At 38.5% G+C, this 27,222-nt stretch overlaps 1 protein-coding gene and 1 long non-coding RNA gene across 2 annotated transcripts; one reads left to right on the top strand and one right to left on the bottom strand.

Annotated features, from left to right (window-relative positions):
• The first annotated feature begins 78 nt into the window (after positions 1 to 78).
• Positions 79 to 11,361, top strand: LOC127363707 (uncharacterized). The gene is made up of 3 exons (XR_007884927.1): positions 79 to 187; positions 590 to 636; positions 11,158 to 11,361. It is a non-coding gene; the product is annotated as an uncharacterized LOC127363707 (long non-coding RNA).
• usp12b (ubiquitin specific peptidase 12b) lies at positions 1,456 to 25,537 on the bottom strand. Its single transcript, XM_051400473.1, has 10 exons — positions 25,382 to 25,537; positions 21,062 to 21,142; positions 20,838 to 20,921; positions 18,932 to 19,061; positions 17,979 to 18,280; positions 17,067 to 17,143; positions 16,841 to 16,924; positions 14,690 to 14,887; positions 12,866 to 12,944; positions 1,456 to 8,096 (listed from the first exon to the last, which is right to left on the bottom strand). The coding sequence occupies exons 1-10, from the start codon at positions 25,427 to 25,429 to the stop codon at positions 7,995 to 7,997; spliced, it is 1,185 nt and encodes a 394-aa protein (XP_051256433.1). The 5' UTR covers positions 25,430 to 25,537; the 3' UTR covers positions 1,456 to 7,994.
• Between the last annotated feature and the right edge of the window lie 1,685 nt (positions 25,538 to 27,222).

Raw genomic sequence — 27,222 nt, 5'->3', positions numbered from 1 at the left:
CTTGTTTGATACAGACAGAAAACATCAGACGATAAAAAAATAAAAAACAACTGTAGCGTCTCTTTGTTTGACTTACTAGTGTCTGAATCCTCTTTAGTCTGTCTAGGAAATTTAGTTTTTAGTCTCTTTAAATAATAACAAACCTTTCAGCAGGAAACTTGGAAACGGCATCAGTCCAGAATCATTGGTAAGTTAATACTGTGTCTTCCTGACATTTCTTTTAACTCGTGACCCTTTTAAAGAAGCCCTTAAGGCCATCGAGTGGATGTTAGTTATGAGCTGTGATTTTTGTTTTATTACATTGTTTCACTTTAAAGCTGCAGTAGGTAACTTTCTGAAATATTCACTATATCCTGACAGTAGTACATGAGACAGATAATCTGTTAAAAAATCTGGTTCCTGTGACTCCTTCCCAAAGGAAATGAGACAAAACAATCAACTATCTTTCTTGACTCTGATTGGTTGTTTATCCAGGATCCAGGGCTCTTATTGTCTTATGACCAGACTCAAATGTATCTATAATTTGTTACAGCGAATCCCAATTATATAATTTACTGAATGCACTAATAACTTTGCACTTCTTTGGCAGAAATGATGAAAGTCATGAGACAACGGTCAAACTGCAACAAGTGGCAGGTAAAAAATGTTTTGTTTTCAATTCAGCTTGTGGCAATTTTCACTTTTTTCATTTCTTTTTCACATTACACTGGGATTAGATTTAGTTTCCGAAGTGGAGGAAACACAATATCAACCCAGCAAGCAACACATTATGATTAACTTTTACAAGAATAATAAATGCTATACATTTAGACTATTATTAGTTTACTAACTGTACTGAATATCACATTTGGTTTAACTGACAAACCACATCACTCTCTTTATTGCTTCTTTGATAATGAATTGTGCGTTTGATCGTCATTTTCTCTCTAGTACACAAATAAAACTCATAGTGCAGTGTGGATTAAAATATAGTATAATATCAAATATAGCATAATGAACAGTCAAAGTATTGGACTCTAATTGGCTGATGAAATAACTGCAGCTCCTCTGCTTCAGATGATGCTGTTGGAGGCATTTTAGGACAAAATCCAGCAGCACTTTAGTGATTTATTCCAAGTTCAACTGTGATTACTTTAAGTTCTGCCATTCACCTAAAGCAGCAACAAGGAAGTTTAATTTTTTTGGTTGATTCTGGCGGCCCCTATGTACAAAACCAGTATGGTTTCCACTGCGTGGTTTAATTGATTTCAAGGGGAATCCGACCTGGTGGCAGACTTTAAGAATAACTACATAGAAATAGCCAATCTCCTCGCTGGCGGTCTTGTGTGCTTATGTAGGTCATTTAAAGGCATCAGTATTGAGAGTGTTTCATAACCAGTTAAAAACATCTTGCAGTAGGTTTAAATAAAGTCTTTAAAAATAAGGTCTTAACCACATAAAACACAAGAGACAATGTAGATTATTCCATCTTCAAAACCAGTTTGTCTTTTATTTCAAACAGTTTGGACACCATCAGAACCAGCCGTCACTCCCAAACTTCACTGCATCTAAATGTATTCAGTATGAACTTCAGACAGCAGTATGTGCAGCAGCAGCAGCCCCCACAAAACACCCACAAAACAACTCAGAGGAGAAGGATTCAATTCTTTGTACTTCAGATCTGTTCGCAGCAAGAGCTGAGAAGCCACAGAGAGACGGTGCAGTTTCATGGCCAATTAAATGTCTGCCACAAAAAACAAGTAAAAACACTTCAGTCTGTCTGAGGCTGGTGCCAAAAGAAGAGCAGACCTTCCAGAAAAGGCTCAACCACCTTGATTTTTTACCCTCAGTCTGTAGCTGACTCTCCATAATGGAATATTTTATGTAAAATGAGGCTAAAAAAAACATACCATACTTTCTTAAAGTTTAAATTCAATGTCACAAATTTAAAAAATAATAACAGATCAAGGAGTTTGAATATTTTCTGAAGGTGTGGATGTGTCCTGATTTTAGTTAGTGTCTGTGGAGGCTTCTGCCACTGCTGCACACTATAGTCGTAACGTACAACCTTGGAGTGTTAATGACACATTCAGTCACTGTTCGCCCATCACATACTGGGTTCAAAACATTTACATTCTTGTTGAGTCTGAAAACGGGGAGTGATGTGGACGACCGGACAGAACAACTAATACTGTTAAAGGAAAAATCCACCCGCAGATGTCAGTTTTTGTTATTTAAATAGTTTTTTTGTGACAAAGGGTTGGTGCTTCTGCTTTCCAACCTCAACCCAACTCAATTTACTTCCTCATAGCTTTCTAAAGCCTTCTGAAAAGAGGCATTGCTGCTTTTGATCAATAACGAACAAACAGGAGCTTAATAAAAATCTTGATATATTGAATATTTACGCGTCAGACTAGTTGGGTAAAAAAATAAAAATCAGAAGATGACTTTCTGGCCTATTTTCGGCACATTCTGGTGTAGAAACTGGTCTTCTTGCCTCTTCAATAGTCGCAAATTGATTTCTGTGTTGTTTGATTGGTTGAAGTTGATTTAAAATCTAGAAATAAACTCTGACTCTTTGCAGATGACGTCATATTTTAGATTAAAGAAATTAACAGAAAGCAATGTCATCAGGACTTTGATTAGGTGAATAATCACAATGTTGAAGACCAGTTTAAGTATTTAAGTAATTTTTAGTACTGAAACTTAATCGTCGTTAAGTTGTTTTCTTATTCTTTGATCAGATATAATTTGCATCATAATTTCACTTGTACTGTAAGTTATTTAGGTTAATTTAATTCTTATACATAGATACCCGTGACATTTCATGAATATGCAGCTTATTTGATCAATTATTTGTAGAAATAAGTGTTCTGGCATAACCGATATTAGACGTTAGATGTTTAAGACTGATACCAATATCAAAATAGAGAATTTTAAGATATCCAACAACAATGTATTTGCTGACATTCTCTATGTATTTTATTTAATTTACAATTGAAAATTAAACTTGTCAGTGCTGTCTGTTGGACAAAATATGTCCAATATCTCATATGTATCTTTGGCATTTCTGTACTTTAATTTCATTTTGTATTACTTGAACATATACGCAACACTAATACATCTGAAATCAGATAATATCAGCAGTTATTATCAGCCTAGGCAGCTTATTGGTCGGACTATTACAAAAATTACAATGCAACCTTACAAGTTAACAATTTTCAAACTGCACAAAAGACATATTTTAAGTTTGATACTGAAATTTAAGTTAAGCTTTTTGGGAAGCCAGTACAGTTGTCTTCTAGTGCTCTTCAACATAAGAGAGATTAAAAACAAAATGTCAATGTAAATATCTGTTGCCATGTCATCTACATTTGACTAATTATTCACAGGAAAAACTAAATCAAACAGAATTATTATGTGGATTTTTCCTTTAACACTGTGATACAAAGAACAGTTTTTGGTCAGTTACTCTCTGCACAGCAGTTTCTTGTATGGAGAACTTCAAAGCAAGTATATCTTAATGATATCAGGTAGTTTTCTGTTTATTATAGTGTGATCAGTCAGATTACATATGAGCTAATTAGCTTTGGGCTGTTTGGTTTAGGCTGCCTGGGATGCCAGATAGGTGGGGCTTGATACTTTAAGCACAAGGCGTATCGATTCATTGCCAGAATAAAAGTATTTAAAGATATAATGTCCACTAACATTTTTGATCTAGGTCTGCTGATTATTTCAAGCAAGCAAATATTTATATTCCAATAATAACATCTGTATTTATGTACACATCAACATCTCTTGTCACACACTCCCAAATGAAACCAAAATAATCTTCAAATATCCAAAGCTGCCTACTCAAGAATGGTAGACTAGTAAAATTAGTGAAATATATCAAAAACAAGTGAAACATCTAAGAAAAGAAGATAACATAAACATTCATAACAATATTAATAGTATTTAAATAAAAAAAGAGCCTTGTTTCAACACGGGTTTTAAACACTTTGTTTTGCCAATAATTTCAACCAGTCTTGTTGAGGAGAGACATTTGCAGTTTTTAGGACCAATAATTTCCATGAAACTGCATTTTATTAAAAAACAGAATCATAACCAGCTCCAAACTTAATCTGTGGACTTGTATCCTCCAAATAATGCTCTGTTGTGCTTGTTTTTGTTAATTTATACTGTGAGTAAATTTTTCCTAAAATCTGAAAACATCATGAAAGCAACTCTAACAAGAGTCCACAGTTTCTGTTGGTGCCTGGATATAACTTGCGTTTCAAGTCATTGTCAACCATAAACTACCTTTTCTGACTTTCAGAAATGGAAGTACTGGTGGAAACGAAGTGGAGTGACCCCCAAAACAAATTCAACACCACGCAAAACATCTTCCGTTCATGTAGATTAGTTGAGTTTAAGAGCAGCAGAGACAGGAAATAGTGTTGACTTTGAAGCCTCAACCCAGTGAATGAAGGGAAGCGTTTGAGACACGTCATCTGAAGTTGCTCCCTTTCCTTCTGTCATTTACGGTTACTTTAAGCCAAGCGAGACATTTGAGAACTTGAACACACACTTCTGCTAAAAAAAAAAAAAAAAAAAAAATAGGACATATCAACTTGGATATGGCTGGGTTTGCTGGGAGTGTTTTAACATTACATAGCCCCTAAGAGAAGCTGGCTCAACTTTTGCTAGACCACAAAGCAACGTCGGAGGGCAATCAGTGGCCAATCAAATACTATCTCAACATCACTTTGTAACGTGAAAACACTGTCAGCAAACCCCAGGATATACAACCTGACATCCATTACTTTTGTTCAAACTAAAGGACTTCAAAGGAAGAATTTCAGAATAAAGTATGTTGTTAAAAGTGCTTTTTCTTGTCTCGGCAGGAGAGAGAGCAACTTCAGATTATTAAGACGTGTCTAAGTGGTGTTTTACAGGTCAAGCAGCAGCCCTATTTTTATTTTACTGTACATTTTAACATTCAGATAATACTTGACCCACTGCCCAGGCCACTCAACTACTGTAGAATATAAACACCTTAAAGGCTACGGAGAGCATGTTTCCATTAATTTTCCATCTGCTACAGCTGTTACAAAGAGTGACTGGGTGAGCTTGCTTGTTAAATCTGGGACAGCCCAGTCGGGTGGAGCCTCACAAACTTGGCAGTGTAAAACATACTTTAAAAAATACGATTAAACCAAAAATCCTACATTTGGTTTGTTTTGTGCGTTAAACAAAAAACAACAGAGGTGAAAAAAGCAGGTTGCTGCCCATCAGCAGGCTCGAGTTAGAGAGAATGAGTACAGGCTTTAAAATGGCTCCTGTTTCTCTTTGCCTCAGCACAATTAAAACCCATTTGAAAGCATTAATTACACTCTTTTACCTCAGGGGTGAAAAGATATACCCACTCATAAAATGAGTGGCTCTGACGGTGGTTCATAATGGAGGAAGCAGAAGAAAAATCCGACTCTTCCTTGCAATCATATAGAGCCGAAAGTCCATTAAGTGATGAGTCGATCCCTTGAAAAATTATTCTGCAACTATTTTGTTCATCTGATAAAGTTACTTATCCAACATAAACATTTTCTGTCTCTAGCTTCTCAAATGTGAGGATATGATTTTGTTGTCTCTTTTTTTCTATCACTGTAAACTAAATATTTTCTGGTTGGGGACAATTTTTGTAGGATAAATCAATTTGAAAACATCTCCTACGGTTTGTTAAGATGTGCATTTTCTACTGTTTTTGGACATTTTATAGACTAGATGATAGTTGGAGAGATTCAGAAGCACATAAAACCCAATACCGGAGGATTTGTCATCATATTACTTCATAGTTACTACAAAGGTTTCTGCATTACCTCCCAGTTTTTCCAGTTTTCACCAGCTGACTGAATGGATTTACAATACAGCTGCCACTGATTATTTTCAATATTCACTGATTTATTGTTCAAATTTAAAAAAAAAAAAATCAAAAGGTTTGAATTCACAATAAGAGAAAAATCAGCCCCACATTGGAGAAGCTGCAAATGTTAATTTTTTAAATACTGATTTAAAACAATCTTAAATTCCTAAAACAGGAAGAGTCAACATTAAATGAACATCCTGAACTCTTTCCTATTGTGCTAAGTTATTTTTTTTTAAATACAAAGAAGGAATCCATCTTAAACTGCTCAGACAAACACGCCAGACAGTCTTACTGCATTAAATATACCATGTCGTCAACCGACAGTGGACGCGTGCCACTTTAGCAGACCGTTAGCATCACTCAGCGTTACTGACGGCTCCAATTTAAGGTTCTGGAGTGAAAAACATGTTATGTAAAAGGTCTGACTCCCTGCCAACGCTGCAGCTGCAGGAGAAACACTTAAGCCAGAGTCGAGATTTGCCAGCGTGTGATTGGTGGTTGATATTATGAGGTGTGCTGAACCAGCTTCAGCAGAGTTTGCTGTCCAGAAATAAAGCTTTTAATAATAAAGGACAAGACATGCTAAACACAAACATTCAACCTGTACGTAGTGTGACAGTTTGGATTTCAGAACTGACTTAAAGAAAAGAAAAAGTACTTTTCTCTGTATGTGTCCCTTTTAAAAATGGTACAAATGTGCATATTCTGGCATTTAAAAAAAAACTCAAATGTTAAAACACAAACTTTTCAAAGCAAACTGCGAGAGAGACTTTGCTTTCTGTCAAAACCACAAAAAAGCCGGCTTTAAAAAAAACACTGAAACACCTGACTGCTCTTCGTTCAGTGTCTTCCCTCTTTGAGTTTTTCCGCTGTGGCACCAAACATAACCCGTAATGGCACGACACACCAGTTACTATAAAACCAGCCACTTTTCACTCACTCGTTTTAAAACTGGACCAAGGTTGTTGGTGATCTGTACGGCTCATTGTTTTTGGTTTTTACCTTTTTTTTTTTTTTTTGCTGAAAAACATGCAGATTTTTTTATTTTTAAAAAGGAGCACATTGGGACAAACTGATTTTCAACCAGACATTATGTTCCTATTCATCCCAAACGTTGTAATTTCCTGCTTTAAGGGTCGCTGCAATTAATGGAAAACAATGAAATTGATTGGCATGCTTTAACAGAGAAACTTCAAATGGTAAAATCAAACTTTTACCTAGATCTCCTCAATTTATTTTATATTTTTTAAATATTTAAGATAAAGATTTTCTTCAGTAAAAAACTAAAATAATGAGCCCCTCCATCAGATTCATCAACATCTCACTGGTGGCTGGTTTTCATTTCACACTCTGCCTTTAACACTGTATGTTATTAGCACCACTTCATGTTACAAACACTGCAAACTAGCAACGGCATCACCGCGCTCCAAGTGGACATTCAAGCTATTCGATCACTAAAGGTTGTGTCAGTGGTTTTATCGTGACAGGTGGGACGTCTAACAAGGCTGTCGGATATTAGTTTCACCGTCTCCCGAATGATTTCGTTTTGGGGGTGAACGCATGGTACCTGTCACACAATCACGAAAAAAAAAAAAAAAAACGCTGAAGAAGACTGTGATGACACTGATGGTTAACACGACGAGGAGGATTACAATCAGAAGTTGCCTCATCCGAAACAGTTGATTGGTTACTTTGCATCGTCTCAACAATCCCAAACTGCTTTTACCTCCAAAATGGACCGCTGTGCACACGGCGATGTCAGCCTCTTGGATTGGCGTTACTCGGTCTTCCCAGCTGATGCCCCAGTGCAAAGCGAGTGTTACAGATTCAGCCATCTTGTTTTGTTAAGGTGCTTTTTTTTTTTTTGCTTTTTTTTTTTTTTTTTTTTTTGCAGTGTGGGCTCAGAGGATTTGAACGGTCGTAATCCAGGAGGCTGGCATGCGACCTGAACACGTCTCAATCGATCCGAGTGGCGCTCCAGTGCAAAGCTCCGCCTGCAGGGAATAAAGCCTGGATACTTATGTGAGCGTACTGGGCGGAGCCGGTGGCAGCCTTAAGCGCCTCCCCCTCTGTTGAGTGACAGTCTGTTGGGGATTTACCGCTGGCTGGTTCAGTCTCTCGACTGGTAGAACAGGATGTATCCTGACTCAGAGTTCTTGGAAATGTCCGATGTCAGACCGTAGAACTCCTCGATCGCTTGTGCGTCAATTTTCTACAAGAAAAACAGAAAAATGGTTGGACTTTAGACACATTCAGTCATACAGTTCTGCAAGAATTGATTATTTAAAAGGCGGCTGTTCTTCTGAATAGCTCAACATTTTGGGAAAAACGCATACTTGCTTTCTTTGCTTATGTGTGTCAACTACGGAGCTGAAACCAGCAGCCGATTAGCTTAGCATAAAGACCGGAAGTAACGGCATCATCAATGTGGTGACAAGATGTCCATCGGCTGTTCACCAAGACACAGTTACATTTCTGTTTGTGTACAGATTAAATACACAAGATAAAATGGGCTAATTAGCTTTAAAGCTGATTGTCTTCTCTTAACTTCGCTGGCATCCAGTCTTTTTGCTACATTAACCACATCCTGACACCAGCTTATATCAATATTTTAATCCAACTCATGGGGGAAAAACTGCATATTTTCCAACTATTTCTTTGTTTTTTGATGATTTATTGTGATAGGTGTGAAATGAAAGTCAACATAGACTAGTCTGAAAGACAACATTCATGGACAAAATATAGCCGTTATTTTTATCATCAAGCTGATCTTTTTTATTTTTTGTGCACAGATCTACGAGCAGCCAGGGTTTACTTATCTTAACCCATCAGAAAAATATGTTATTCTTAAACCATATCTCTGTAACATACCACAACTTCCCCTAGCACGAAAACAAAAAACACATTTAAGATTCCAGGATGGGGTTTTCTTTCCCACAACCGTGGTAAACCCTGTATGTAAAGATGACTTGAGGACACCACAGGTCTTTGAGGAGGTCTGAGTTAGCGGAACATAAAATCCTTCCCTTCAGTTCGTGCTCTTGAACTTGGTTGTGTAACTGTTTCACGAGGGCCTTTGCTTTCATTCGCTACCAAATCTCCAGTTAAAATGTTGATGAAGTAAGTGGTGTATATCTCGAGACTCGGTCCTGACAACTGTTTCTTATTTGCAGCTTTGTCCAAAGAAGGAGAGAATGAGGCTGGATACAAATTGTATATAAAATATAATTTTGGATTGGTGGTGAAAGAACTGGCTGCAGCTTTAGCAAACTCAGCTTCAGTCCTCAAAAAGGAGGAAAGATAACTTACGAGCAGTGAAAATGCACATGAAGAAAAGAGAACTGAAAGCTAGAATACAAAGCAGAGAATCTCCACAAACCATAAAAAAATGATACGTTAGTGTTTCAGCTCTGCAACCTCAGCGGAATCTAACAGTAGTCAGCCAGTTTCTCTCCACTGGACCAGATGTTCGAGTGGGCCTCTTTCCCATCATAGTGGAAAAATACACTGGTGATGGGATCAGTTTTAAACATCAGTCCGTCATGACTGTGACTGAGCACTTTCTTCTCTATTCCAAAAGCAAGGGTGATTTGTCCCCCTGCCGGGGAGATTTAAAGTGAAATTAACCGTTTTAATTGGGCACAAACAAAAAGGTTGGATCAGAAATGAGGACCAATGGACAAAATATTAGGTAGTTTAATATGAAGAATGTCAAGGCTGAGCCCATAAATGCTTTAGAAAAGGACCATACCAGTGGTTTTGCACGTTTTAACCCATTCACTACAACTCACTTCCACTTTACTAAACAAGTAACATATGCTGATGCATTTTAGACATTTGAATGAGTTTTTCTACTGTTCCAGAGAGCCATTGGTTTCCGTTAATTACAATTAAGACAATTAAAGCATCCTTGAGTTGTGGAATCGATCACAGTAAACGCAGAGTCTGCATTGATTTCTGTCTATGTTACAACATCATCATTGTGATGTAATGCAGAGTTTTCTAATCAATAAGCACTTAAATTGCATTACTCTGCAATAATAACAGTATACAACTTAATGCAGACTCACTGTAAAGGATCAATCAAAGAATACATTTTAAATAATCTAAAAACAGTATGGTACGCATAACAAATGTAAAATATACACGATTTGTTGTGAAGAGCTAAAACTTGTTAAATCTCTGGTTTAGTCTTTTTAAATTAGTATTTTGTAGAGAACTTTAAAATCTCTCTTGGGATATGTCAGGAATATAAATAAAATAGTTTGAAGATAAGTTGTAGCATGTACTAAATTATAATTACAGCTATTAATTTAATTGTTAATTGCGGTTTTCAGCTAATGCTTTGCTGATCTACTAAAAGATTATTGGATAACACTTTATTTTAAAGGTCTGTAACTTTAGAATAATTCCAGAGGGACGTTTGGTTGTGTAATTTGCTATAAATAATATGTAAACAAAAAACAATGTTTAATTGATGATACTTTAAATTAATTTAGTGCAATTCAAGGTTAGCATAGAGAGACTTTTAGCCAGCTAGACATACAAAACTATCAAATTTGTCAGGCAAGATTACAATAAATTAATAATGAATATTTACTAGGGTTTTAAAGACAAGTGTGTAAGATTTAGTGGCACCTAGTGGCAAAGTTGCAGATTGCAACCGTCAAAAATCCACCTGTTCCCTCTTTAGATATAAACAGCTCTCTCTAAAGTAACAAAAACACAATGATTATTATATTATACACTCATGAAAACATACCTTTGGAAATTATATTCCATTTCTACCAATAAACACTCCTAAATGTTACACACTGGACTTTTCTAAAAGCAGCCTTCTTTCTGAGAAACAGGGATTTATTGAGAGAATATTGAGAAATTAAAGATCGGTAAAATACAGGATCTTGTGATTTCCCAAGTTGGCTGGAGATTTTCACTATTACTCAGCTTATAGAAGCCTGTTTGCACATTTGTCTCCGATACAGAATATACTTCACAAACCCTGGAACGTTTAACCATCATGACTGCACGCTCAGTTAACCGCCGATGGCTAGATTGCTGTGGCATACCGTTCTCTTTTGGCACGGAGAAAGAAAAATAACAAACTGAAAGGTTACTTGGCTCCGAATGAAACACAGCAGCATGCCGAGGCTTTGGCCGCGCTCTGATGTGGTTGACTGCCAGTGACTAAAGAGCTACATCATGCTTTTGGCTAACACTACGTGCTAGTAAAGCTATACTTTTGATTTCATATATGTTTTAATATGTTGCAGGGTTGGAGATGCTGCTAAATTTCCCCTACCCGGATTGAGAAATCATCACGTTATCGGCACTATCGTTACGACTGCAGTCGGAGATCTAACAGTTTGCAGCGTGGATGGCAGCGTGTTGAGAGCGGGGCAGGGAAACTGTTAGCTGAGCGCTATCGCAGGGGATCAGCAGTTTCAGGGATTTCATAAATGATTATCTCATTTGAGCGAAAGTTGTTGGTTAGCTTTTATAGCAGTCTGTCATAGTTCCGATAAAAAAAAAAAAAAAAAAATGAACGAGCCCAGTCTGTCATAGTTTTAATTTTCCGAACACAACGAGCTGTCCAGGTCTTCCCGATCAAACTGACACTCGGTTTAAAATTGCATAACTTGGATGAATAATGTTTCAATTAAAACCAAAGTAGGTACATGCTGAACATGTTGAGAGGTCAGGCAAAGGCTTTGGGCTCGAAACTTCAGCAGGTATCCACTTCTTTGTCTTTGTTTTCCTTCCAGAATACCTTCCTCTACCCTTCTATATCTCTAATAGCTTTCTAAACTCTGTTTTAACTCCTCATTATTTAGCAAATGTGAATGTGTCTAGGTTGGTCGGTTGTAGGAAGTCCAGACACAACACTCGGAGCGCCAGGATCTACAGAGTCTGGAAGGACGGCTGTTTGAAATTCCTGCCTGGTTAGGATGAGGAGGGAAACTTTGGAGGATGTGGATTTTAATCTTTGATTGCTGTTCCTGAGTGTTGAAGATATTTCATATTTGTTTCAGAGTTGAGGTTTAATACCAGGAAGGAACAAGCTGTCTGTTCTTTTATATAACTCTTATATTATATAACTTATTTTACTTCATTCTTCTCCTTTAATCCATTTTATCGTTTCATATTGTTTTAAATTGCTTTGTTTTGTTATTTTTTTTATCGTCAGTAGGGCTGTATATTGGCAAGAATCTGGACATACATATTATGATACAGGGGTTACGATTTCTTTTCTTTAACTTTAGGAAAATGATCATAGTATAAACGTACCACCACATGCTTAAAATCTGAATTACAACAAGTTTACTTAGTTATGCAACCAGAACAGTGGGATCTGCGTTTGTATTGTACCATAATCGCTGTAACATCCAACATCATAGTCCTCAGTTTACATTTATAACCAAGAATCAATACGCAAAACAAAAGATTGTGATCATCAATATTTTCTTATACCCCTAATCTTCAGATTTGTCTTAATTTATTTGAAACTTTTGTTTTGTAAATGTCTCTATTGTCATTGTTTTAAGGCTTTTGCTGGTGCAAATATGTAAAAACAACCTGAATAACACAAGATGTCAGTATTTTTTCTATTAACTTTCCAACTGTTCATTATTAAATGAATCATCTGAACTTCTTTTTAATCTTGATTTTGGGGCCAGCGGTTGCTCCTTAGCAACAGAGGATATAAATATTAAAAACTCCACTCTTACATTGTTAATTTAGACCTGAGCAGTGATATGAAAGCAGGTTATCTTTCTATAGAGGAACTAATACAAATAAAGCTACATGTTTACCTAAAGCTGTAAGAAAGATTGTACAGAAAGGAATACTGGATCTTTTAATACCATTACGCATTGAAACTGGAGACCGTTTACTGGTAGATGCCCATTTCTTAAACAAACACTAGAGAATCTGATTGCCCACAGTAAAAGAGTTAAAGGAGAATACAAACATCTGTCTCACCTCTACGATGTCGTCATCAAACAGCAGCCAGAAGCCATGGCTCTTGACGATGGTGATATAGTGTCCGCGGTTGGGACCACTGTAGCGTGGAGACAGATGGGAGGGAAAACAAAGTGAAACACACGATGAAAATAATACCTGAATGGCATTGAACTCGTGGCTAATGGTGGTTAATGGCTCACTTTTATTCCCCAAGTAATAATTTAAACCCGAATGTTATTGCTGAACCGATGCCAGTGAAAAAGCATGAAATAATTGCTCTAAAAACATCATCAAACATTTAGTGCTGAGTCTTACATATAGGGATGTTTTGGGTAATCTCCAAAGTGGAAATCTGAAAATGTTTAAAAACAGCACTGTTTTAAATGTGCAGCCTTTGTGTTCACACACAATGTTAATCCACCTGAGGAAAGCACCACTGGAGGGTCACATCAAACTCATCCGCTAGTTGAAAACAGTCCAGTTACTAATAACGTGCATCTGCTCACTTATACATCAGCTGACGTCAGCTAATCCGCATCAGAAGACGTTCCAGATCCCTGAATCACCCGAGCTGAACGTCTGAATGTGTCTGACTCCAGCAACCAAAAACAACTGCGAGCTATGTTGGCAGATTTTTATTAAGGTTTTATTATCTTTTTCATTCTTTTAAAAAAACATACAATTCTGATTTATAATTCATAAAAATGATTAAGAGCTAATAAAAAGTTGTTTAAATATGTATCTGCTATCATCCCTGGTCCAAGGATCAGCCGGGTACATTTTGGATTTACAGCATTAGATCATTTAGATTTCATGTTAATCTTGGCAGACTGTGTTTTATTAATCTTGTACGTTATGTTAACTTGTGTGTTAATCAGCCTCTCGACACTGCCACAACCTGCCACTTTTATGCTCACACTGTACGGATCAACGGCGTGGCTCCTCACGCTGAACGTAAACACCGAACCCCCAGTCGTTTTTGTCTTCTGACAATTCCAATAACAAAAAGAGAGAAAGGCGGCATTGCTTTGTGCAATCCTGCCATGAACTTTAAGAAGAATTCAGATAAATACGGAGCCACAGATGGCCGGAAGACGCAGACGATACGGTCAGTTTTAGCCACAACATGTAAAATGCCACTGCGATGGTATTAAAAGAAGCTCAATGCAGTTTATAATGGATCTTCTGACAGCAGCCAGGTGGGACTGCATGACAGGCGACCACGTCAAACAACTAATCAGAAACCAAGCAGAGATTTGGCCCATTATGTCCTTTCTGACAGGATCTGTGTGAATATTAGAAATTAGTTTTGCAATATATTAGGAGAGAGCTTCTGGAGAGAATTAAATCCCCAAACTATGAACAATATTAGTAAGTACAATTAATTTTTAACTGTTTTTTTTACTCCTATGGGGACAGACGAGGTACGAGAGGCAAATCAGGCTTTGTGGAGCACCGGTTTCCTGATAAACGGAGCAAGCATATTTTGTTAGTCTCTATAGACACACATTTATGTTGAAAAGTGTATTTTGCATAATATGTGACCTTAAAATTAAGTCATATCCACGTGCTTAATGCTGAAATAATTTGCTGATTAATGGATTAGTTTATGGAAGGCAGAATACATCCATATCTTATGAAGCTTAAATTGTTTTGTATTTGTTTCCTTACATCATGAAGTTTTCAGGTTTTTGGCTGATGATCAATCTACATAAACAATATGAAAAATCTGACTGAAATCTGTTAAGTTGGGATTTTTTTTAAGCACAACAAACATAAACCACTACAGATGCTGCAGGTTGGACAGCGGAGAATACTAGTACGTTAAAAGAAAGACCCTACCTGCCACAGTGTACAACGACGGCCACCAGGTCGTACATGCGGTCCGGGTTGGTGGCGTCCCCGGACGTGTTGAACAGGCGGAGCTCCAGGGGGAAGACGACGCGATAGGACAGTTTGGTGTAGCGGTGCAGCTGGTCCATGTATTTAAAGCGCTTCAGGTGGAGGGCGAGAATCATCGGTAGCTTCTTTACCCTCATCCTGATGGGGAGAGAGAGAGAGCGAGAGAGCGAGCGAGAGAGGTTTGTAATGGTCGGAAGTGGTTTTAATGCTGCTCCCTGGGTTCTTTTAGAGATTCAGAAATTATCTCTCAACTGAACTAACCACTCAACACTCTCGAGAGCAGTAAAAGAGTTTTAAATCAAGAAGAAAATCTAGAAATCAAAGATAAAACTAAAAGGCTCATAAAAAGGTAAGTGGAAAAGCACACAAAGACAAGCAGCGAGGGCAATTTGCCCCAAAGAATACCTCCGAGGGTTAAAAGCTTTCCATGCCGACACCATTACCGTTCCAGATCCCCGACCAGGAACAAGAAGTGCGTGTTAGACGCTTTGTGCGCCTTCTAATTTGGCTGAACCTGTAGCTGGCGCTCTCACAGCATGCTGCTCAGTGTTAATGCGAGGTGCAGTCGCTGGTGACAGCATGGCCCTTTCAAGCTAATGGATGTTGCTTGGTGCACTTAACAGGCGCTGAAAAACTGTGGACGCTTACGTATAAAAACACACGCATGTGCAGTTGTGAGCAGGCACACTCCACACTTTTCTGCCTGTTGGTTTGTAAAACTCAATATGAAAGATCAACAACGGCCGGCAGTTGTCAGACTGCTGTGCAGAGGTTGATAATAGGCACCTTGGCCCACATCGACTCTAAATACTGATGATGAACTTGTCAGAGTGTAACAGGAAGGCCCTGACTGGTTGCTATGGTAACGTCAGATGTGGTTTTGGGGGTACTTTCTAGTGGAACAAACTGTACCCGTATTTGTCCGCTTTGAAAAGCTCAACAGCGAAGGGTGCGATGCATATAGCCGTGCGACTGCGGTTTTCACCACTGCTACACAGCTATGTGGAGACAAAGTGCTCATTTAGGTGACAGCTCCTCACAGCAAAGAGCAAATACTTTAAAAAACGGAATAAATCTGTTCATCAATGTAATGTAAGCGGCTTAGCCCTTATGCTCTGTGTCAAAACATTGCTTTGTGCGTTCCTGCTAAAAAAGATGTGCATTCGTGTCTGAAACCTCCACTACAAAAAGAATGATTCTATTTGTGCTCGAAGATGATGAAATTAATATTACAATGACTATCACTACATTAGCTGAATAAGGATTTAATTTACTTTATTTAAGGAAGCATTCAAAACAACTTGAAAAGTAACTTATTTGCACAAAACCCTTTCTTTCCCTGTGACAAATTTAGGTAAAATTAAACCTATTATTCATTAAGATTGGGCGATGATCGTCACCTGACGATAGTTTGGTCATTAAAATGCCAGAAAGTAGTAAAAATGTCCAAGGTGACGTCTTCAAATACTCCTTTTTTGTCCGACCAACAGCCAAAACCCAAAAGATATTCAGTTTATAATGAAATAAAATGCATGAAAGCAAAACACCTGTGTTTCCTTTTATGCATTTTATTTCATTTTCATTCAACTGACTCTTTTTGAGACATCAATTTCCAGTTTTCCTTGACAATTCAGAACAGCACTTGCTCACTATTGACACATTTAACACCAGTTTTCACACAGCTTATCATCACAACAGTCGACTTTCAAACAAAATAGGCACCCAGGTTCATATAATGAGTGAGGGGGGTAAAGATTTTTGGTCATTTCGACCTGGACTGAAAAACTAGTCTCTACATTTTGATGTTTTCTAGTATTTCCAGGACCTGTTGGAACCCTGAAAACACCTTAAACATTTAAAAGGTAGAACCAATAAATTGCTTTTCCTGCAAGAAGATGATTTTAACCACAATTATCAGAAAAGCTGCTGATTTACTTTCTGTTGCTCGACTAAATCGATGAATTGTTTGAGCTTTCGATGGAAGATAACACTGACTCCTTTACTTCGCCTCACCAGACAGAAAGAAAGAAAATCTTAATCTACATCTGCACAGCAGGAAGTAGAAAGTAACCAGCCGATGAGATCACCCACCTTTTCTGGGCTTCCTGTTTGCTGCGACACTGCTCACAGTAGTATTTGTATTCACTACATAACGTCTCTGTGTTGCTGAAGCCCCTGTTAACAAGACAAACACACACATTTACCAACACAAATCAACAGGAGTCCCGATGTCAAATTCAAGCTGTTTTCCAATCGTCCCATAATCCCGTGAGCATATGAGACTTGTCACGGATGATTAATAAGAGCGCCGTGCTACCTGAGACAGTGCGTGATGGAGGTGTTCTGCTCCACATCCACCGACAGATCCAGGAAGTCCTCGTCTTTACTGCTCACCTGCAATTCCAGGGAATACACACGGTGTCACATGGAATACTCACAAACAGATTAACGTCCCACCAGGTAAACATTTGGAAAATTAAAAGGTGCCCTGTGGAGTTTTCCTGTATACAAACACAACTTGTGTTTATATTCAGTGATCCTCAGCAAAACTCTGTGTGTATCCTCGAGGTCTAACAAATGTATTTCCTCCCTCATGAAACATGTGCAAAGTATTTTAAACACAGCGTTGTTTACATCCATGAGTGACCTAAACTCTTCTTCCCGGTCTCCGACGCATCGCTACACACCAATATCTTTGGATTTGGTTCATTTGGGGTCTACAGTGTGCAAGGATAACCAAGTCTAGAACCAACTTACTATCAGGAACAAACAGATAAATAACTCCTATAAATTAACTATTTAAGGAAGAGGGAAATATTTATATTTCAGGCTTCATTATAGTAAAAAAAAGGCTAAATCTTGTTTGTTTTGAGCATTAAATCCATTAAAATTTTGTATATTTTGTGCATTGTCTACCATTGGGGACCAGTAATGATTCTGAATTCAGTAAATATGCACAGTTTTTAGTTGTAGTTCATTTTGTTTTGCTCCCGTCTCCCTGTTTACCTACAGAACTCCATGTTTATTTGGTTTGGACTGTTTCAAATACCAACCAACAAACAACCATTTTGGGCTTTTATTTATGTGTTTTCTAGTTCTTCCGTGCCTACAGATCTGCCTCTTTTGTAGCTCATACTTAATGTAATGAAGCACTTTTGTTTTGAAAAGTTCAAGTCGAATAAATCATCACTTTAACCCTTTCAAACCGCACCAAAATGATTTCACTTACAGCTTCACAGTTGAGGCAGCGCGTCTCGTTGGTCAGTGTTCCCTGGAAGATCTCATGAACCCAAGTCTGCTGTGTCTCCTTTCCTCCTTCCCCTTCTCCTCCTCCTCCTCCTCCTCCCCCCTCACTTCCTCCACCTCCTGCACTTCCTCCTCCTCCTCCTCCCCCTCCTCCACCATTCTGCACCAGTTTTCCATTCTGCTGCCGCTCCTGGCTCTTCTCCTCCTGGAGCAGGTCTGCGATGGTGTTGAGGAGGTAGTTGAGGAATTCGTGGGCGTCCTGCTGCATGTAGTTGTCAAACAGCTCTGAGGGGGACAGACGTACAATAATATAATAATAATAATATATAGAGGCATAAAGGCATAGAGAATGGATATAGAGAAGGATGTAAATAAAGCCGCAGAGAAGCAGAGACGGGCAGGGAAAGAGGAAGTGTTGAAGAAAGAGAGAACAGAAAATAAACAACATCAGCATGTGCTGGCGAGGAGAAAAAGAGCCAATTAAGAGCGTCACTTCTTTTTCATCCGCTTTCCGCTCCAGGATTTGGCTGACAATTTTATTTCCTCAGCTGTGAGATTAACTTCTCAGCTGAGATAACCCTCCCCTGCCTCCTTTTTTCTTTTCCTCTTATCCCCCTTTTCTCCCTCGCCAATCGGTTAACTCGACTGTGTGGCTCAGCGGTGAAAGGAAGTCAAGTCTCAACAAATCGCTGATGAAAGAGCGTTTCAGATTTTACATCTCCAAACACCTGCTGTTGGGATAGATGTTTTTTTCCCCCCCCGAGAAAAATACGGGAAGTCGAGTTCCTGACAGAAGCAGCAGCTGCACGTTCTGGCAAAATTCGACGAGAATCAACAAACTGAACATTTGATTTTAGAGGTTTCAGCACTTAAACCAGAGGGGAGGATAACGCTCTCCTTCCTTACAATACAGCGTCACACCGTAATGGTACCCACCATTTTCTTTTCTCAGTCGTGAGATGAATTTCTTGGGAGGGATGACTCCGACTTTCTTCTTCTGCGTGGCGATGCTGTTGAACAGGTCGGCCAGACAGGTGAGGAGGGACTCCTTGCGACGCGGCTGCACCTAAAAGAAAGACGAAGGTGACGCACCACAGATACTTTAACAGCAGTAAATACAGTACAGGTGAGGAGAGGAGAGGTCCAGCCTCAATCAAGGCATTTTATCTAATCAATGGGAGTGAAATCCATAACACACACACACACACGTGATATAGAAACCTATGAAATGTATATGTGACTCATTAAAGAGGGTGAGAGGTAACAGTTACAGGAGGTAGACCTCCCACGGGCATTAAATCGATCTAAAATAAAGACTATAATAGCTAAAGCGCTCATTCTGATGAGCTAGAGCTGACTGGTGCAGGTGGAGAAGAGCCGAGAAGAGAGGAGCAGCTGAAAGAATGAAAGTAAAATGAGCATCTCTCTAAAAGATGTACATTGTTCAAATAACTTACAGAAATACAGAATACTACAGAGACATTGTTCATGTTTCTACATTTAGAAATCTTTTGAATTTTTGTTTTTATTTAATAAAATGTGATGAAAAAACATGTCAAATATTTGTATTTTATATGTATATATAAAGGGTTAAGCTAATTAAACAGATAAATCGATTCTTTGTCCTGAACTGTTATTGGCAAATATAAGTCCATACCACAGACCCAGACACTATAAGTCCAAGGATAAGATGGCCCTCATTCCTGAAGCCCTTTCTCTAGAGAAAGTGAAGCATGAAATACTTCCAATCAAAGCTCAACATACTGTAACTTCCACATTTGTGCAGCTAATTCTGCTCATCAGTCACATATTCACAGTCCAGCTATCGAACACAGTCGGAATAGTTTTCCTAGACATGGTATGTTCTTCTGATTGTCTTTTTGAGCTTTTTAAGAAGGAGGTTGCATGAATGAAAGTCCACCACTGATGGAAAACTATGGAGGAAAAAAAACTTCTTTTGACAGAAAGAGTCAAAATGGCTCATGTGGTTCCAGCAACATGACTGCAGTTTGAAAACGAGGGAAAATTCCTCCATAGGATGTAGGAAAAATGAATTTTGTTTTTCAAAATAAGAGCAAAAACTATAATATTTTGAGAATTTCAATGACATGTATTTCCTCTGGAGTCATTTTACTCACATATAGGACAAGCTCTTGAAAATTCTCTTCATACATTTTTTATTTTTATTAATTAATTAGCAACAGTGACCTACTCTCTCACACACACACATATGTTTCAGGGTCTACCTCCCTCAATCTGTGTGTTAGACAAGCCATCAAAAACTTGTTTAAATTAGTAAAACTACAGTTTATTGCAGCTTTTGTTGCTCCGACCATTGATTCTATTGGTTGTGATAAGATCTGACCTGCCAAGGTAAGTACAGCAACGAAAACGAGCAGTCAGCCGATCAGACAGGTTGAAAACAAACCCCCAAGTTAGTCAAAGTTATATGGGAGATAGTAGTTTAATCAGACTCTCTTCCTGCTTCAACCTACTATACTTACATTTAAGGACATATTTAATGACACTTGGAGGGCTGACTAACTCTAAAAGACACGACGGGGAAAAGTACATGCTATCGCAGCAACATAACGGCTACAAAAAGCCCATAAAGCAACAGTCCTAATGTAACAAGTTCACCCTGTAATGCAGAGACTAGACCTCGCTCCATTCAACAAAAAACATCTGCTGAATACCTGAATGTCTGGTCCTTGAATATATAATAATACATAACCCCCAAAATAAAGTCTTATACTCGGGCCGATACATTATTTTTAGAGGTATTTAAGTGATTTTAGTCGTGAGAAGCCTGACCACTGCACAAACCAGAGGTGTTTCTTACCTTGTACGCCAACACCTTCTCCCTGAACGGTCGACAGAAGTACAGAGCCTGCAGCACCGAGTTGCAGTAGCAGGTGTTGCCAAACTAGAAAAAAAGAAAGACAGACTGAGAATGAGAGACACGGAGAGAAAGAGGGCTGCGTTCCCGACTTGGGTTTTTGTACTCAAACCTAGCGGTAGAGCTAGTAAGGCGGCAGAATGTGTGTGTTCTCGACTGACACTTACGTTGACCAGTCCAAAGTAGTGTTCATTAACGGGAAACTGTTCCGGTCCAATCTCCTTTTCCAAGGCAGAGGCATTGGCGCCCTGGAGAAAAAGAAGAAGAGGAGACATATTTAATGGGTATTCTGGGTATTTTTCACATGATTTAACATATCTTCTGTGTAAAAGTTGCATCTGCAACGACTAGATATACAACGTTATCGAGATAAAAATGTACTGTGGTGAATATATCCTGATTATCCTGAATATCCTCACGTGGCTTGACTAGAAAAAGCTGTCCAGCTCGCCAGCATACAGTCCTATATTGATTGCCTGATCTACTTTGAACAAGGGGACAAGCCTGTATCTTTTCCAGTCAAATTCCCAAATCCTGAGCGTGTGTTTTAGTGTCGTACATATCACGAAATATTCATATGGTGGCTAAATAAATATTTCCTATACATATTTGATGTTAATTATCATAAAATGATCCATCATAAGCCCTCCTTTGTCCTCCAGTTTCCCTCCTCATTGTTTTCTGTTTTCCTGCTCCATTTTCTCTCTGCTCTGCTGGACTGTCAGCCGTCTGTTCGCTGCAGCTGTGTTTCCTGCTTCGTTTCCTCCATTTCACCTTTCCCCATTTTCTCCCTGTTAAGTCTCATTACTTCTTTGAATATATGTCAAAGCCTTTAATAATTAAATGGCATCTTTGTGTTACAACGGGCTCGTCTCATCACCACATTATCTGTGCTTTAAACTGCGTTTTCACTTCAGGGTTTTGAAGAAGATATCCTCACTGATCTGACATGCGGGCAGTGCATGAGTTATTAAAAAACCACTTCCTGATGTTTTAGACTACCAAGCAGTGCTCAAAAGTCCCCTCTCATGACTCAGCTGTGGACTGAGTTGACTTTAAAAACATCAACAACAATCTGAGAGCAAATTTGATGATATGAAGTCACTGTAAGGTGCGACAACAACAACATGTGCCTTTATTAGTGAATAACTGTGTATGCTGTGCATTTTAAAAAGAAAACTTTCAAGCACCGTTAGGGTGAGGCAATTAGACCAATATATATCGGCTATTGGCGGGTATTTTTGGTCAATTTTGGGGCAGTTTTTGTCATTTTATTTTGCTGTTTTAATGGTCCGCCTCCGAAGTACCAGAGCTGCTGCTCAGCGACGCAGGACGCACATTGAGCCGAAGAACAAGTGAGAGGAAAAACAGCTCCAGAGCAACAATATTTTAACACCTAACTGCGGTGGATTGACGTTTTTATTTCGGCTAGTTTGACAACAGGGAATACAGTAACAAGGAGATTCACAGAGAGTCAAACTAGGACTCAGGAGAGGAGATGTGTGAGGCGGGAGAGGAGCGAGAGGACACACGTGAATGACAGATTTATCATATCGCACAACTATTAGAACAAACTAGAAGAGATGTTGTGCCAAAATGATGTCTTTAAGATATGAATCGGGAAAAATTGAGGCTCAAATAAAGTTCAGTACGAGTTTGAGCTCGTAAACAACAGAAAAAACTGCATGAGAAATGAAAGTTGGTGAACGTGTAGAGAGGAAACAAACGATTGAATAAAACTAGGCTCAAACTGAACTTATTCCCAACATATATCAACGGTGAGATGACAGCAAACTGTGAGAGAGAAAAAAGAGCAAATTTGTGAACGAACAGAAACTGAGCACTCAAAGTTCCCACACTGTGTACGACACTGACATAAAAAACATTTGTTATACGTTCATGTTTTGGGCTTTTGATTTCACAACCGAAAACAGAGCTTGGGGATTTTCAAGACACGACAACAATGTTTTTAAAATTTAAATAACGTCTAGACTGAAACCGAGGATCATCCAGCACCAAACAACGTAGTTATTGTGCCTTTTTTATGTTTTACATTAAATGAACTCAACGGTTTGTGAATCATAAACATGAATTTCACTGTATAAAGCAGTTTAAAGACCTTTGCAAATGTTATTTACTGTTAAAACTGTAGCTGTCCACATTCATCAAGCTTCCTGGTAAATAGCTGACTCATACATATGTGTCATCTTGACTAAAACCTCACCAAAATGAGTGTTATTGTAAAAATCTGTGAAATCACTGAAACGACTCTTGTTTCCGGATGTCATTTGGTCCGAGCTTCTACAAATCACGTCTCCTATTGAGGCAGGAGACAGAAAGAGAGAGAGAGAGAGGAGCGGGATGATGATGATGATGATGATGATGATGCAGCTTTTCCTTCAGGGGTGAATGACTACATAAGTGGAGACGCGCCGTTTGTTGCTCATCATCACGCCGCCGTCCGTGTAAAGTCAAACAAGAGACGAGCGAATGAAGGACCGGCTAGAGGTTATTTATCTAAACAGCGCACGGTGGTAAACAAAAGCCTCCTGATGTCGGAGAGGAAGGCGAATAAGTGTGTGTTGGGGAAAAAAAAAAAGAGGAGGGGAGAGATGGATTTGTTCAATACGTGCTGTAAACACACACAACTGACAACGTTTGAAATGAAAGTGAGCTTCGCATCAAGTAGAAGTGATTTTATTTTACATTAAATTCATCCGCACAGGCGTTTAACGTCGCTCCGCGTGTATTTATCAACCGCAGCAACAAGATGTTTGATCGTTAACAGGCTGCGTGCGTGGAGAAATGAGAATATGACTCGCAAGCTCTGGAAAGAAAATTGACTTTATGCTCCGAAGATCGCTGCAAGTCAGTTCCACTTTGCATCTGGTTAACCTGCTTTTGAACGGTCATACAGTTTCACCTACCAACAGTGGAAATTCAAAGTAAATACACAAGTTTACGAATGTGATCTGAGTGAGGGGCTGAAATACTCATTCTCCAGGACAGAGTAGATTATTTCCAGCATATTTTGATCATTTTAATCAATTTCCAGGAGTTTTCCATGACTGGAAACCTAATAAACAATAACTATCTCTACCAGTCTGACTCTCTCTGACTGCCCAGCTCTGGTTTGTGCAGCCTTTCACGGTTTCACCCACAAACATTGATTTTCTGAAAAACACAAACACCTTCCGGGCAGCAACTGGTAGGCTGCCAAACAGACTGAACAAACCCCGCCAGACACAGCTAATATTTAGCCTTGTTAGTGTTTGTCCAGTGCGTGGCGGTAATTTGCCACAACGATGCCGGACCTTCACGCTTAAACGGGTTGACACGGGGCTGCTGCTGCTGCTGCTGCTGTGTGGTCTTGAAAAGCGGCTCGTGTGCGTGCACCGGCTTACTTCTTCCTCACACACGTAGAAGCAGCAGCCAGCAAATTAAAAAGACTGCAGCAGACTTCTCCGTGGCATCTGTGTAACCGTCTGTCAGCTCTGAAAGGTGCGACGGGTAGAAACAGGATGAGTTACAGTCAGAAGTTAATCTTCTAGCTTTAAGCTCCCCGCCCCTCGTCCGCCTCTATGACTCGGCTACGCGTCAAAATAAAGAAAGACAGAGATATATTAAATGCAAGAGAGCCAATAAAAAGGGTGTCTGACCTTTTTAACCTTCATCCACCAACAGGTTGACCCCTGACCTCTGACCACCCAGAGTTTCAGCACGCGGATCAATAAAGTGTCATACTATCAACAGCCTCTTTAAGATTTAATAATTTAAAAAAAAGGCATTAAATGTTTGCTTTCACATTACACTCACCCCTCAAAAACATAACCACAGCGAGAGAGCGTGTGGAGACAGCAGTGTCAGCCTTTAATGTGGCTTTTTTTTACTCAACTCATATATATATATATAAATATATATATATAAATATATATATATAGTGTAGCTATTGTGTTTCTATTATTTGTGCCACCAGTCTGCAGATGATAACTAACCTGTGTGGCCTCAATCTGGCACATTTAACACATTTAATGTTAATTAATGTGCATTTTTTTTAAGTGAATAAACTTCTACAGCTATAAAGGAGCTGTAATAACACAATGTAATAACTCTCAGGGGGGGGGGGGCAAATAACTTTGTCCCAAGAGGTCTGGCATCGGGCTAGCAGGCTCCGCTAGTCTTCAACCCTTCCTTTTTCTCGCATAAACAAACTAAAAACAGCTCTTTTTAGTGGATTCAACCACCAGAACCGAGGCGGTACCACGTAGAGCCGCTTTACCAAAGCTCAGCTGGGTAACTTTCTTTAAAGAAAACAGGGGGTAGGTGGGTGGTAGGGGTAGGTAGGTGGGGGGGGGTGTTATTATCATGTTGCCCCCTGAGAGGTTAGCAGACAGGGCTAGTTAGCTTAGCGTCCTGGCTCTCTACACTAGCACGGGCATCGGACGGAGCCGCAGCGTACAAACAGCCGCCGGGAACGAGCCGCTTACCATCGTACAAATCGAGGCGATCTTTCGGACTGTCATCAGTATTTCCATCCGTAAGCAGCCATGTTGGACCGAACCCCCGATGTTTTGAAATGATCCGAGCCGAAGCGGCTGCAGAGTTCCGGGAGAGCCGTCTGCCCCCCCCCCTGTGGTGCTGCTGTGAAGGTGCGCAGAGTGATGTGCGCCGCTTCCGGTTTTTGGATTTCAAAATAATACGTAAAAGAAAATAAAAATAAAATATATTTAGATTTATTTTTTAAAAAAAACTTCCACTGGATAAAAAAAACTATTTTTTTAACGCTCAAGTACTTTAAAATATATGTGTCATTCATAAAGATTTGGGTTATGAATAAATTATTAAACATTTTTTATTATATTCCTTGTTGTTCTTCAGAATCAGAATCAGAATTTGTTTATTGCCAAGTAGGTTTTTATGCCTACGAGGAATGTGACCTGGTGCAGTTGGTCCATAAAAATATATACATATACAAATACAAATACAAATATACAAATATACAATTATTCAAATTCAAATCACACAGAAATCACACAGAAAAATAAAGTACTTTCAAAAAATAAATACATAAAGATAAGAAGAGAAAGAGAAAGCTGTTGTTGCTCCAATTCCTTAAGTTTGGATTTGTCATATTGTCAACCAACAACTGTTTAACTGTTTAAATGTTTTTTTCATTTTCTTTGCTTCTCTACTGTTTATGTCATATAAGCATATATGTTGGGTATGTAAGCTGTTTGAGTTAGTAATTTGTTCAATAAAGAGGAAACAAACAAACAGATAAATAAATAGTTTGACTAACTCGTTTGCAAGCTGATAGTAGAAAAGCTTTGAATAGTAAATAGGCATCATTAATGGTTGTTAAACATCGCCAACGATGATTTCAAGCAGCATAACAGAAAAAAAAGGAGAAAACAAAAACAAACAAATAAACAAAACAAGAAAAAATCCTGTAAAATTTAGGTTAAATTAAATTAACTTCAATGGGGTTTAATCAATATGTAACCAAAGTAATCCTGAGACTCTTAAGGTATTCCTCTTGTCCAGTTTTCTTAATGATTTAAAGTTGATTTTCAAGACATTAAATACATTTATTAACTTCAAAAAAACACATTTAAGAATTTAAAATGTACCTATAATCAAAATAGCCTAAATATAATATAAATAGCCTAATATAACACAAAAATTCAACATTTTTGTTTTGCATAAAATACCAAACTTAGCAGCATTATATTCAAAAACAGGTATCACATTATTAGCTAATAAAAAATCAACGTTAGGTAATATATAATATTTTTATATTGGAGGGGTTTGGAAATTGGGGACTTTAAAAGCCTCACATGTCTAAAAAGAAATATATATTATTAGTTTACATTAAACACTCAAACACTTATAAATTTAGAGGCACAAACACATAAAATCTTCTTCAAAATGTCCCAAATTCTTCACTTTATCTCATATTTTAACCAATTTACACTCTCTCAGTTGAAACAGCAGATTCATTTAGTTGTTTTAGATTCTTCATGTTATATGTATGTTTTATTATTTATTGATTGATTTATTGATTTATTTGTTGTTGTTGTTTGTTGTTGTTGTTGTTGTATCTTATTTTGAATGTTAAACATGTTGCTTCCGACGTGTCTGCCAGCTGTGTGACTTTACCCAGCGTCCTGCCGTCCAGCCGGGGGAAGGATGTGAGGGAGTGTCGCCGACGCACAACTCAGATGCACTTCGGTCCGCTCGATTCCTCACACGGGGCTGGAATGAGCGGGCGGTGCTTGTGCGGCGGTCGGGGTATGGGGGAACCGTCTGTGCGGGGTCATTTTCAACT

Source organism: Dicentrarchus labrax, unplaced genomic scaffold, assembly GCF_905237075.1.
Source record: "Dicentrarchus labrax unplaced genomic scaffold, dlabrax2021, whole genome shotgun sequence".
NCBI lineage: Eukaryota > Metazoa > Chordata > Actinopteri > Moronidae > Dicentrarchus > Dicentrarchus labrax.
Note: the sequence above shows the minus strand (reverse complement) of the source record. Positions and strands in the feature narration are given on the sequence as shown.